The sequence below is a fragment of the Pipistrellus kuhlii genome, unplaced genomic scaffold (assembly GCF_014108245.1).
Source record: "Pipistrellus kuhlii isolate mPipKuh1 unplaced genomic scaffold, mPipKuh1.p scaffold_m20_p_14, whole genome shotgun sequence".
Lineage (NCBI taxonomy): Eukaryota > Metazoa > Chordata > Mammalia > Chiroptera > Vespertilionidae > Pipistrellus > Pipistrellus kuhlii.
This window is the reverse complement of record NW_023425449.1, coordinates 21,796,302-21,809,374: the sequence shown is the minus strand read 5'-3', so window position 1 is coordinate 21,809,374 and position 13,073 is coordinate 21,796,302. Positions and strand designations below refer to the sequence as shown.

The following is a 13,073-nucleotide window of genomic DNA, read 5'->3' as shown; positions in this document are numbered from 1 at the left end:
CTTGGACAAAATACTTAAAAAATTAAATGAAGAACTAGTGAAGCCAGGAGTGCTAATTAACAAAGTATAAGACGACCCCCTAATTTTACAGTTAAAACATAGGTTTAGGCCTATATTCGCTGTATAAGACTACCCCCCACTTCCGAGGCAACACCAGTTCTTTTTTTAATAGACCGTCTCTCTGAGTCTGGCCAATCTGAGCAGGCTTTTTACTAGAACACAGTGTAGCTTTGGGTACAGAACATGTACTGTGTGTGTGTGTGTGTGTGTGTGTGTGTGTGTGTGGAGAGAGAGAGAGACTGAGAGACTTATATTTACTGAAGAGGCTGCATCCTAATATTCTCTTCAATTGCAGCAAAAGTTAGATATGCTATTCATATTAAATGGTGTACTACCAAAGATAAGAAGTTGAAATAACCAATCTTATGTTCCTAATCTTTACAAAAGAATTCAATATTCCTGTGAAAGATGGCCGACAAGTTGCTTAAAGTCATCAATTCTAAACAGCTATTGGGAAATGTGTTTCCATCGCCTTTTCGTGTTACCCTTTGATCAGAAAATAACACCCATCCATTTGACATCGTTATACCATTATGACTGTTATAGTTTGCTCTTTCTTGAATTGCCCTTTTAAGGTGAATTTCTACTGTGCTTCTACATGCATAGCTCTTATGTTATTATTTCAATGTAAAAGAAAAGCCAATTAAACCCTCTTTAATTATTATTCTTTATAATTACTTGTATTTTAAGAATAAATCTATGGTGATATGGGACAAAAACCTAACATTTTAAACATAGTAAATGAAGCCTCCGTGTCAGAGGCTATTTTCTCACCTCATTTAACTCTCATGATAACTTTGTAAGATAAGTGTGTTATTATTGGCTCCACTTCACAAATGAGCTAATCAATCTACCCAAGGTTATAACACCTCATAGGTGACAGAGTTAGGTTTCAAACCCAGGTCTGCCTAACATCAAAGCCTCTCCTCTTTCCATTGCGTCATACTCTCTGACCTTTTTAGTCTAAGAAAGGTCACATAGTAAAGTCCAGGCCAAAGGCAGTTGCAGGTCTATAATGATCTAAAGTTAGGCTCGCTTCATTAAAACAATATTTTTTAAAATCTAAAACAATTGTTTTGCCAAATTTAATATAACACAGTATAATTTACACACTTAATTATAACAATAATAGAAATACGTTAGTAAATGTGAATTTATAATTCGAAATTATCTCATAGGGACAAAAATATGCATGAATGGATAACTGCAAAATTAAACATAGATTACCTTTGGCAAACAAGTTTTATCCTTCGATGGAATTATCTTTTTGTCAAGAAAGCAGGTACTTAAGTTAGATGCATTAAAACTCTTAGGTGCAACTCCCTTTAAACAGAAGTCAGGAAAATGAATTTCACATCCAAACTAAAAAGAAATCAAGAGAAAAAAATTACAGACATCATGAATAAAGTTACAAAGATGAATACATCTTATTGCAATGTAAAAGTTGGGAGGAAAACCCTATGTAAATTTATTTTATTTTCTTCAGCTCAAAGTGTGGTTCCATTTATGTATAAATCCCACTTATTTCAACTCACAGATGAATTTTTCATGAAAAGCTCTCCTTGGCCCTTCACCAGCCTGTGAAAGTATATTAAGTCCATTCTATGCAACCACAGAACCAAATAACTTCCTTTGCATATACTTGTTCAATACCTGGCTTCCTACCAGTCTGGAAGTTCTGCAAAAACAGAATTTGTTCATGCAACAACAGAAGCTGCTGATGGAAGATCAATTCCTGCAGAAGTAGTAATAGCAGGGTTGCTAATAATAGCAAGGGTAACAACAATGATCCCTAACACTTATGAGTGGTTACTTCGTACTTTAAATAATTTAATTCCCATAAAAATTGATGAGCTAGAAGCTATTATTATCCCTATCTTACAGATGAAGACAACTGTTGCACAAAAAGGCTAAATATTACCCAACATGTCATACAAAACTACCAAGAAACAGAGTTGGGACCTGAAGGCAGGCAATCTAACTATAGAATCTATGTCCTTAATCACTATAATTCCTCTAGGCTAAAAGCTATTTTCCACACACACAAAAAAAAGTGATTTCAAGTTTTAAAAGCATCCAGTGGAGATATGGAAAAGAATAACAGAATCACATGAAAATAACTGGTCATTATCTGTCTGTAGAAAAACATGTAGTTTCAGAAAAATTATTACAAAAAGCAATTCTCCAAAGCTAATCGTATCTTGCACACTTCCAGGTGGCTATATGATCTGTTTACATTCAAACCACTGCAGAACCCAGCCGGTGTGGCTCAGTGGTTGAGTGTCAACCTATGAACTATGAGGTCACAGTTCAATTGATGGACAGGGCACATGCCTGGATTGAGAGCTAGATCCCCAGTAGGGGAAGTGCAGAAGGCAGCCCATCAATGATTCTCTCTCATCATTGCTATTTCTAGCCCTTTCTCCCTCTTCCTTCCTTTCTATGAAATCAATAAAAATATATTTTTTAAAATTACTAGGTGTACCGGTTAATAATGCAAATTTTTTTTCAACAGATGGAGTTACACATATGTTGATATATATGCGCTTTGATACATATGCTATTTTCTGGTATTGACAGCAATCTTCAAAATTTCGTATGTCAAATTTGCTGAAGGTATTAACATTATAGATATTTTTACGCTTAAAAATGTCGAATTTCTTGCCAAAAAAAGAGCACTTGCGGGAAGTTTTAGCTCATTACTTTATCATATACTTAGGGAAGTTTATGGTGAACATGCTCCATCTCAAGACATTTGTGAATGCTGGTTTACCAGTATGGCGCTAGAAGATGCGGCAAAGTAATTTTGCTTCATGATAACACACTTCAAAACCAGTTAAAGACACATTAAAAGATCTTGCCTGGGAAGTATTAACCCACCAGCTGTATTCACCAGACCTTGCTCTTTCAGATTGCCACTTGTTCCAATCGATGGCACACGCACTTTCTGAGCAGCACTTCAAAACCTACGAAGATGTGGAAAGTTGGGTCTCTGAATGGTTTACTTCAAAACAAGAAAAGTTGTATTGGGGTGGTATCCACAAATTATCTGAAAGATGTGAGAAATGTGTAGATAGAGATGGACATTACTTTGAATAAAGCACTTTTGATATTTTCTTTGGATCACAAAATCAGCATTATTAACCACAATGATGTGGATTTTGTAATCAAAGAAAACATGATAATTTCAAGAGAAATATCAAAAGTGCTTTATTCAAAGTAATGTCCATTGCTAGTTACACTTTTCCCCATTTTTCAGATAATTTGTGGATACCGCCCACTAGAACTTTTCTTGTTTTGAGACAGACCATTCAGAGACCTAATTTTCCATTTCTTCATAGATTTTGAAGTGTTTCTCAGAAAGTGTGTGTGCCATTGATTGGAACAAGTGGTAATCTGAAAGACCAATACAACAAAAATACATATCAAATTGCATATATTCACTGAGAGGCCAGATCCTTAAGATCTCTGAATGCATAATAATCTGGTCACTTAATCTGGCTGGACCCCACCCATGAATTCATGCATGGGTGGGGTCCGGCCAGCCTGGCCAGGGGGAAGGGCCATGGGTGGTTGGCCGGGCTGCCTGCTGGTCGAAGGGACAATTTGAATATTAGCCTTTTATTATCTAGGATATACACTGAGTGGCCAGATTATTATGCGTTCAAAGATCATAATAATCTGGCCACTCAGTGTATATCAACGTATGTGTAACTTCATCTATTGAAAAAATCCAGATTATTAAACAGTACACCTAATAAATTAAATTAAAAACCACTGCAGAAAGGTTTACCTGCAGATTTTACCTTCCCAAGATTAAGATGAGAAAGCATTCAAATCAATAATTAGGACCCATCCACATTAATTCCTGTTGTCTTATTAGAGGTTGTATTACACTATTATTAAGAATAAGTTGAAATACGTAAGAGCAATAACCCTTAACAGGAACACAAGGGCCTACTCATGTTTCCACATCACCCTGAACAAATACTAAGAAACTTGGTTTTAATTTTGCCTACATACAAAGCTCTAGGACATTTACTTCAACATGAGCACAACTTATAAAAGACACTAAACATATTCATAGAAGAAATGGCAAACAGAATTGAAACCTCAGAGAAACTGAAGATTAGAGAGTCCAACTAATCTGATAGTCGCAACTTGTAGTTAAGAAATCTGGGGTCCAGCAAGGTTAAAAGAATTGCTCAAAATCAGAGACCTGGTTAGTGGAGGGTAGAGATTACCTAAACTGGCATTATAGGTAAGAGGTTATATACTAAATAATTTTACTATGTATGTGATAAAATAATAAAATAAAGAAGCTTAAACAACATGCAATTAACTAATGTCAAATTCTATATTTAAAACATATTACATTCTAGAACTACAGTGTCCAAAACATAATCACAGTGATTATTTACATTTAAATTAATTAAAGAAAATAAAGTTAAAAACACAGTTCCTGGGTTGAATAGTCACATATAAAGTGCTCAGTAGCAATATGAGGCTAGTAGAATATTGCATAAGCACATATAGAACATTTCCATTACCACAGAAAGTTTTATTTACAGTGCTATTCTAGAACATATTTATAAGGTACATTTTCACTAAGATTCATTTAAATTATGTTAAAAATAAAACTGATGGACTGCTTTGTAAACTCTAATCACTGAGAAATCCACTTACCTTTCTTTCCCATATCTGAATCTTTCCCCTCCATAATTCCTTTGAGTCAACAGCATCTCTAAGATCCTCTAAAGATACCACATCAGCAGAAAGGTATTCTGCAATTTTCTGACAATTTCTATAAATAAAAGATTATGATAATTAAATACAGTGTTTTATATTTTACTTAGATTAAATGGTTATAGTTAAGTACAAATCTAACAGGCAAAAATGCAAATTCATATTGCTGCTTTTATCTACTTTTTAAAATATAGAATACCCATTAAGTCAACGTCCGAGTGAGATGCTATCACATGTCCATTTAATCCTAACATCCTCAGGCCCTGAATTATTACCTTTAATATTACAGGTGAAGAAATAGACTTTTCCTTAATATGTATTGGCTGAAGTGTATCAGACATATACACACACACACACACATAAACACACAGACTCGCCGATTCCTTATCTTAAAAAAGAGAACTAATCTCCTAAATTGTCCCCATATGCACTTATCACAAACTATCATGACTATTATTATTCCTGTTTCTCCCTCACTTCAATGAAAAAGATCAAATCTCACTTTCTGAACTCAGCAGCATCTACTGCTGTACTTGGCATAAAGCAAGTGCACAGTAAACACTTGTTGAACGGAAAAAAATCATGAAGTTAATAAACTTAATCTGAATACTCTTTAAGGATCAAACTATAATAGAAATTGATCCTTACTAAAATATCATAGAACACAACAGTATGTATTTATCTCTATATTGGCACAGAAAATAAAAAACAAATATAACATTATAAATCCAGTGTATTATGTATTCATAGTATTCATTATGGTGCTCAAGCCTACTTAAAAACACACTGTGAAAATTAATGCAAATATGTACATTTGCATTGATAATATTTACTAAAAACTTAAATATACCACAAGTACAAGTATAAAACAAGAAAAAATCTAGATTCTTTTCAATTAATCTCCATTCACAGTATGATATAAAACTATCTTGTCACATTAAAACTTTTTAAAATGCTGAGTCTATTAAAACAGGATAACATATTAATTGTAAAAAGACAACAAAGACAGTAATCAAATGAACAAGATACTTACATTTCACAATGATTTCCTGCTATGGTAATTTTTGCTGAATACCATTCTTTTAAATGTTTTAATGCTCCAACAGTAGGCAAACAGTCTTTTAATTTAGGAGGATCTTTGTCAGAGGGCAACAGTATTATATCGATCATTGCTCTACCTAGAAAGAGAAAAAGGCATTTTTGTAATTTTATAAAAATGTTAGATCTGAACTACCTTAAAATAGTACCATGAACGACTATTATGTTTATCTAGAAGACAAAGGAGAATTTTATCTTTAATTTCTAAAATTCTTCAAAACAATACACATCTTTAGGAGCTGAAAAATTTTAAATGTTCATCATTTGATTCAAAACCATGTTATTTTGAAAGTTATCATGTGTCAGAAAACAATTAACTATATGACAATTACTTGTCAATTATGCACCAGTGGTTAATTACACACATTGCTCTCATCAATACTATCAGACTAAACAGAGAAAAACAATCCTGTGCAATTTCATCATATATTTCTATACTTAACTTTGTTGTAGAAAGGGGAATGAATTAGTATAAAATTGTAATGTTCAAATAAAGACTTTGTTTAAAAAAAGCAAAGACACTCAGAAAACGCAATTATACTGACATCAATGGTTCCTGAGAAAGGTAACTTCATGAAACTTTAAATTTTATAAAATTATGAACTTACTGAAGAACCAAAGTGAAACAGAAGCAAAATAAAAATTTGATAATTAAAGTATTATAATTTTCCAAACCAATTTTGTCTCACTGTATATTTCAGTACATATTTTGAACTTGGCACGTTTTGCTTTGAAAAATTGATATATTTTTAATCTATGAGTTCAATTATTTCCATGTAGGATCTTTTACATTAAAATAAGATCTTGAATATAAGCAGTACATGCATAGGCTTTACTCATCACTGTATACTCAGCTCCCACTACAATGCATATCATATAATTGACAAAAAATATCTGCTTAATAAATGACCTTCAATAAGAAAAACATTCAAAGAAAGCTCTTTGAAAGTTAATTTGTGGGAGCAAATTATGCCAAGCTTCAGATGCCAGCTACTTGATTAGCACAAAGAAAGTGGAATTTAAGACAAAAACAGTTTAAAACTAGTATGATGCAGTAGTCATAAAATATGATTTCTGTTATGGGAAAGAAAAAATGGGTTCTAAAAAAAAAATGCTACATCAGGGGCTTCTCTTACTGTGCAACTTTAAATTTGATGTGTATAGTGACTTCACAGCATAAAAGAATGTTATTAAATTATCTAGGTCAGTGTTTCCCAAATTTTTGACATATGTGTACCCCTTCTATAATTTTCGTAACGCTGAGTACCCCTCGTACTCATGAGAACGTAGAATTAGGCACAGCTAAGCACGGTGCAGTGCATATCCCCACCAAACTCCGGTGCAACGCATACTCCCACCAAACTCTTCCCGTACCCCTGGGGGAACGCGTACCACACTTTGGGAAACACTGATCTAGGTGAAAGAACTTCTTCCAGGAGTTGTGTATGGCACTAGTGTTCTATGGAACATACTCTGTAAAACATTGGTATGTAGTGGAAAGATTCTTCTTCAATAAAAAATAAATAAGGAAACAGATGGGTATTTCATTTTCTAAGTTCTAATCTTTGTCTCACTAAATAAAAACAAATAAGAGAACTCTAATGTCTCCAGAATGTATTTTATTAAAGTAGTAAACTATGTTTTATATCAACTTCAATTAAGAAATTATTTTTTATTTCGAATTTCAAAGTTAAAAGTGACAACCCAGCCCTAACAGGTTTGGCTCAGTGGATAGAACGTTGGCCTGCAGACTGAAAGGTCCCAGGTTCGATTCCGGTCAAGGGCATGTACCTTAGTTGCGGGCACATCCCAAGCAGGAGGTGTGCAGGGGGCAGCTGATCAATGCTTCTCTTTCATCGATGTTTCTAACTCTCTATATCTACTCCCTTTCTCTCTGTAAAAAAACCCATAAAATATAATTTAAAAAATAAAAATAAAAGTGACAATCCAAGGATAAAGGCTGAACTTATCACTCATTCACGGAAGGGTGAGATACAATACAAATTATTGAAAGCAGTCATAAAACATTACCAGGAGCAGGAAGTTTGTCTGATAATTGATGCAAGTTTTCTGCAGATTCTTCATATAGACTATAATAAAAGGGCAAGTTAGAACAAAAATACATACACATTATATCTCATCATAAATACTCATGCATCTCATAAATATGTTAGATGCACTGTCTCATTTGAGCCTCATGATAATTCCATGATGTACTACTATAATACTACTAGAGGCCCTGTGCACAGGTGGGGTCCCTCGGCCTCACCTGCGGGGATCGGGCCAAAACCAGCTCTCCAACATCCCCCAAGGGATCCTGGATTGTGAGAGGGCAGATCTTGGGTGACAAACCCCAATTGGGCTCCCTCTTCTCTGGTTCCAGGTGGGTCACCCAAGAATCATAGCTGCCAAGTCATTGCAATTTGGCAGCTCCTACATTGAGTGTCTGCCCCCTGGTGGTCAGTGTGCATGATAGCTACCGGTTGGATGGTTGGACAGTTGCTTAAGCTTTTATATATATAGATTGTAGTCCTCAATTCAAAGAATTTTCCTAAAGTTACATAATTAGTAGGTGTGGAAGACAGGATGCAAATCCTGAGTTCAACTTCTCAGTAGTACCCAAAAACAAACAATAACAAAGATAAACTCCCTAAATTATACTTGTTTATTAAATAAAAATCATAACTAATAGATCAAGTATTTTTTTTGAGTCCTAAAAGTAAGATATTGCTAAGTGTTTAATAAAGGATGCTGCTTTGGAAATATGATGCTCTCCTCAAATTCTTCAAAATCTATTAGTTCGATCCATATGATGAATTTTTTTCACAAAATAGTTTATTATAAAGTTATTTAAATCCTTTATTATAAACCCACTGTCTAAAAAACTTAAAGCATCTATGATAATGTATAGTGCTCAAGCTCCCTCTTGTGGAGATAATTATTAGGTCATTTAGTAGAAATATTTACTTTTAGACTTGTCTATCATCTTGTAATGGTGGAAAATATAAGGAATACAAATGATCTGAAGCTGGAAAATGCCTTATAATCCTTTGAAAGGATCTCAACGCTTTATAAATACGAAAACAAAAGACCACAGAAGTTAAGTGACTAGCCCAAGATCATGTAACTAACCACTAGTTATATAACCCCTGGTTCAATGTTCTTTCCACAATTCTACAATGCCTCCCTTCACTAATCAATACAAACAAATGTGATCTAAAAATAAAAAACTAAATTTTTAAAAGTCTGTAACAATTTATTGAAATATATGTGAATACTAAAGTAAATAAATGTGGTTTTTGGTAATGTAATATGGAAGATTAAAATAAAAGGCACTGTTTATGAGTCAAGACAGAACATTTCATTAAAAAAAAATTGTCACCACTTTTATCACCTGAATCAGCTAATACATTATACAACTAACCCCCCCCCGCCCCCCCAAAAAAAACAAGATGAAAGTGAACTCAGTTAGCTACTTAATCCTCAAAAACTCTTTATGAATTTTTAAAGGTACTTAAAATACTGGAGATATATATAAATTGAAGAAATAATATTTCTGCCTCAAATAGCAAAATAATAATAGTTTGCTTTGAATGCCAGTTATTAACCTTAAGGGCTCTATTCATTATAAAATATAATTATGGGGCATATTAAATAAAATATCACTTTTTATGGTTCCTACAATTATGTAAGCTAAAGTGCTAAGAATTATCTGATTCCAATTTTTGCATTTTAAAGAATTTTACTCAAATGACCCAAATCGTCTAATGTCTTCCAAAATGAAAAGCTGAAAGTGTCAAGTAACTAAAATCCTCTACTGTAGCTGCTAAAATATCTAATCTTCATTCTATAGCTAAAATACTATCTAATGTGAACTAAAGATATTATAAAAAGCATATAAGCATACTCAGCCAAGGATAAGGACTCCCTGCTATTATTATCTTCTTCCTCAAAACACTCAACAGCACTCAGACATTCTTCGATATTTGTTTGTAGAAGATTTTCAATTTCATCTTTTTCTGTACCAAAATGTATCTCTTCCCAGTCAGAACTACAAAACTAATATATCAAAAGATGGCATTAAATGATGGGTTCGTGGAATTATTTATATTAATAAAGACATTCACTAATGACTATATTTCTAAACTTATATTACCTGATAAAATCCACATACAGCTTGCACCGCAAAGAACCACTTCTTGGAGTTAAGTATACCGCCAACTGAACAGGCTTGAAAAAAAAAAAAATCACACTTATTAGAAGACATACCACAATTAAGCAAATGTTATAGTATATATACTTAGAGAATTATATAATTTTGATACATATAGCTAATCTAAGTTATATATGTATAATGTGCATTATACGCACACATACATATATATTCACTCACCATGAATACTTTATATATATATAATTTTTTTTTTAATTGATTTCAGAGAAGAAGGTTGGGGGGAGAGACAGAAACATCAAAGATGAGAAGGAATCATTGATTGGTTATTGGGAATCCATCCAGGAACCCCGGTGGTAAATTGAACTGTGACCTCCCAGTTCATAGGTCGACACTCAATCACTGATCCACATCAGATGGGCCACCATAAACACTTAAATTTTCTTTTTTTAATTTATTTTTTATTGATTTCAGAGAGGAAGGGAAAAAAGGAAGGGGTGGAGGTAAGGGAGAAAGGGAGAGGAGAGAGAGAAAGAGAGAGAGAGAGACATATAAGCTGAGTATGCTTATATGCTTTTTTTTTTAATATATTTTATTGATTTGCTTATATGCTTTTTATAATATCTTTAGTTCACATTAGATAGTATTTTAGCGATAGAATCAAGATTAATGATGATAGAGAATCACCGACTGGCTGCCTCCTGCGCACCCTCAACTGGCCAACTGGGGGTGGAGCCTGCAACCCGGGCATCCACCCTTGTCTGGAATCAAACCCAGGACCCCTCAATCCACAAACCGATGCTCTATCCACTAAGCCAGTGGTCGGCAAACTGTGACTCGCGAGCCACATGCAGCTCTTTGGACCCTTGAATTTTTAGCAAAGGCCAGCTTAAGAGTACCCTAATTAAGTTAATAAAAATGTACCTACCTATATAGTTTAAGTTTAAAAAATTTGGCTCTCAAAAGAAATTTCAATCGTTGTACTGTTGATATTTGCCTCTATTGACTAATGAGTCTGCCAACCACTGCACTAAGCCAAACTGGCCAGGGCCAAAATCTGTATTATTAATCATCATTTGAAACAATAAAATCTACCATAAAGATGTTGAAAAAACCTCACTGTATTCCTATTATTCACACACAACTGTGCAAGTCATTTTAGTGAAAACAATTCTCTCTTCAAAGACCATGAAGGTTTGGCTTGAAAGGAGGTAGTTAAAGAGTAACTATAACCTAAGACAAGGAGGATGCTTTCCTTGGAGCTGGAACATTACAAGTGAATATGAAATTAAGGATCTCCCCTGGGTGAGTTTAAGAAAAGCATGAACTTAGAGCTCTGCATAGAAATTAGATTCAATGGAGAGAAAAGCAGAAATGTAGTAACTGAGGCTTAATTCATGGAAGCTAGAAAAGATGCTAAGTGCCTATTACCAACTCTATTCAGTTTGCACATAGATGGCAAAAGATGTAATTGTGTTGCCTTCTGTCTTCCTGTGATAAATCCACTTGATATTTTACAAAATAAATACTAGGAAGAGGGAATTGACAAAAAGAAAAAAAAAGACAAAAGCACAGCAAAAAGAAAAGTGATGGAGCTGAGGTGATATTCAAGTCTAATGTACTAGTAAATGAATTCTAAAAATAGCTACTTTAATTAAAAAAAGAAAACACGTTTATTTCTAGTACCAGTCAGTGCAGTGCCAGAGAAAGAGGGATTCATGCTGTACTTACCAGGAAAAGTACTATCTTCTGGATTAATTGAAGCACAGATGCTTCTTTTCAGAAGGTGATAAACATTTGCTGCTGTCAAGTCTGAAAAGGAAATGACAGACTAACTCAATAGGCTCACGAGTTACATAATCTAAGCCTATACTAATTTCACCATAAGAGATTCTCGAGAACATGTTGAACATAAAAGAAATATGCTCTGTTCAAGTTTTGTTATATCTAAAGCAAGCAGAGAAAACAGGAAACGCTCCCGGTTTGTACATGCTAGCCAGGTAACATATCCAAAATTCCCGCCAAAGAAAAAGTATGCTGAAAAGGAAGCCCTGTCACAGCACCCTATTCACAACCACATACACTTCCTCCTCACAATGCCTGCAAGATCAAAACAAATAAATAAGTGCAATACCAAGTCTAGATAGGAGCGCCAAAAAGCAGTGCCTTCTCAAGCAGTTAAATATGTTTTAAAGTTATGATTTGTGGGGGTTTTGTTTGTTTTTTACTTATGGGTTGGATGTCTCCTCCCATTAGGATGTAAACTCTTAAGAAACTCAGAGCCTTATCTCCTGCATTTGCAACACAAGAGACAGATATACCTATGGAATGCAAATATTTCCCAGAAAGCAGACATTCCTTTACTAAAGCACCGGGAATTTTTATTCAATTAAATCTGTACCGTTGCCAAGAACTTCTGGGCGCCAAAATCTTGCATCCACCAAGTTGTCCCTATTTTTTCTGGAATATAATGAAACATTTCAGCCCTCATCAGTTCGATCCCCTATAAAAGTCACAGCTGCCTGGGACAACTAACTCCCAACTCCCTACTCCCCTCCCGGGGGAACATGATACAAACTCACCTCTCTCCTCCGCCCCCGAAAGCCGTTCCCGCCCTTTCTCAGCCCAGCACTCACCCGGCTGCTTCTCGGCACCCTCCGAGGGCAACGACGGCCCTGGCGGGCGCTCCGGCCCCCCGCCCGCCGCCGAGGGGACTTTTCCTTGGCCCCAGATGACCAGGAGCAGGTACCGATCCATCTCCCTCCCGCTGCACCCGGGTTTCTTCCCTCCGATCCCACATCAAAACAGCCGCGCGCCGTGACGCACTTCCGGTCCCCTTCTATTGAGGCCGGCTGGAAACGGTGAGCTCGCGGTTGATTTTTCTGCAGCTTTACTAGCAAGGAGTGAATTTCGGGAGTTATTCTAGAGATGGCCGCATTACTTTCTCCTTCATAACGAAACAGCCTGTCGTGGGAAGATCGGAAGGGACCCGGGAAAA

At 35.1% G+C, this 13,073-nt stretch overlaps 1 protein-coding gene across 3 annotated transcripts in view; it reads right to left on the bottom strand.

The window, feature by feature from the left end:
- The window catches only part of LOC118718246 (MDM2 binding protein), a 47,358-nt gene extending 34,380 nt beyond the window's left edge, over nucleotides 1-12,978 (bottom strand). For all 3 annotated transcript variants that reach the window (XR_006741565.1, XM_045581400.1, XM_036436878.2), the window contains exons 1-8: nucleotides 12,712-12,978; nucleotides 11,807-11,887; nucleotides 10,061-10,134; nucleotides 9,812-9,963; nucleotides 7,936-7,994; nucleotides 5,840-5,984; nucleotides 4,747-4,864; nucleotides 1,288-1,422 (exon numbers count right to left, since the gene is read on the bottom strand). Coding sequence is in view for 2 of the 3 variants with exons in the window: in XM_045581400.1 (XP_045437356.1) it covers nucleotides 1,288-1,422; nucleotides 4,747-4,864; nucleotides 5,840-5,984; nucleotides 7,936-7,994; nucleotides 9,812-9,963; nucleotides 10,061-10,134; nucleotides 11,807-11,887; nucleotides 12,712-12,832 (885 nt within the window). In the remaining variant the exon portion in view is untranslated. The remainder of the gene's footprint in view (nucleotides 1-1,287; nucleotides 1,423-4,746; nucleotides 4,865-5,839; nucleotides 5,985-7,935; nucleotides 7,995-9,811; nucleotides 9,964-10,060; nucleotides 10,135-11,806; nucleotides 11,888-12,711) is intronic.
- Between the last annotated feature and the right edge of the window lie 95 nt (nucleotides 12,979-13,073).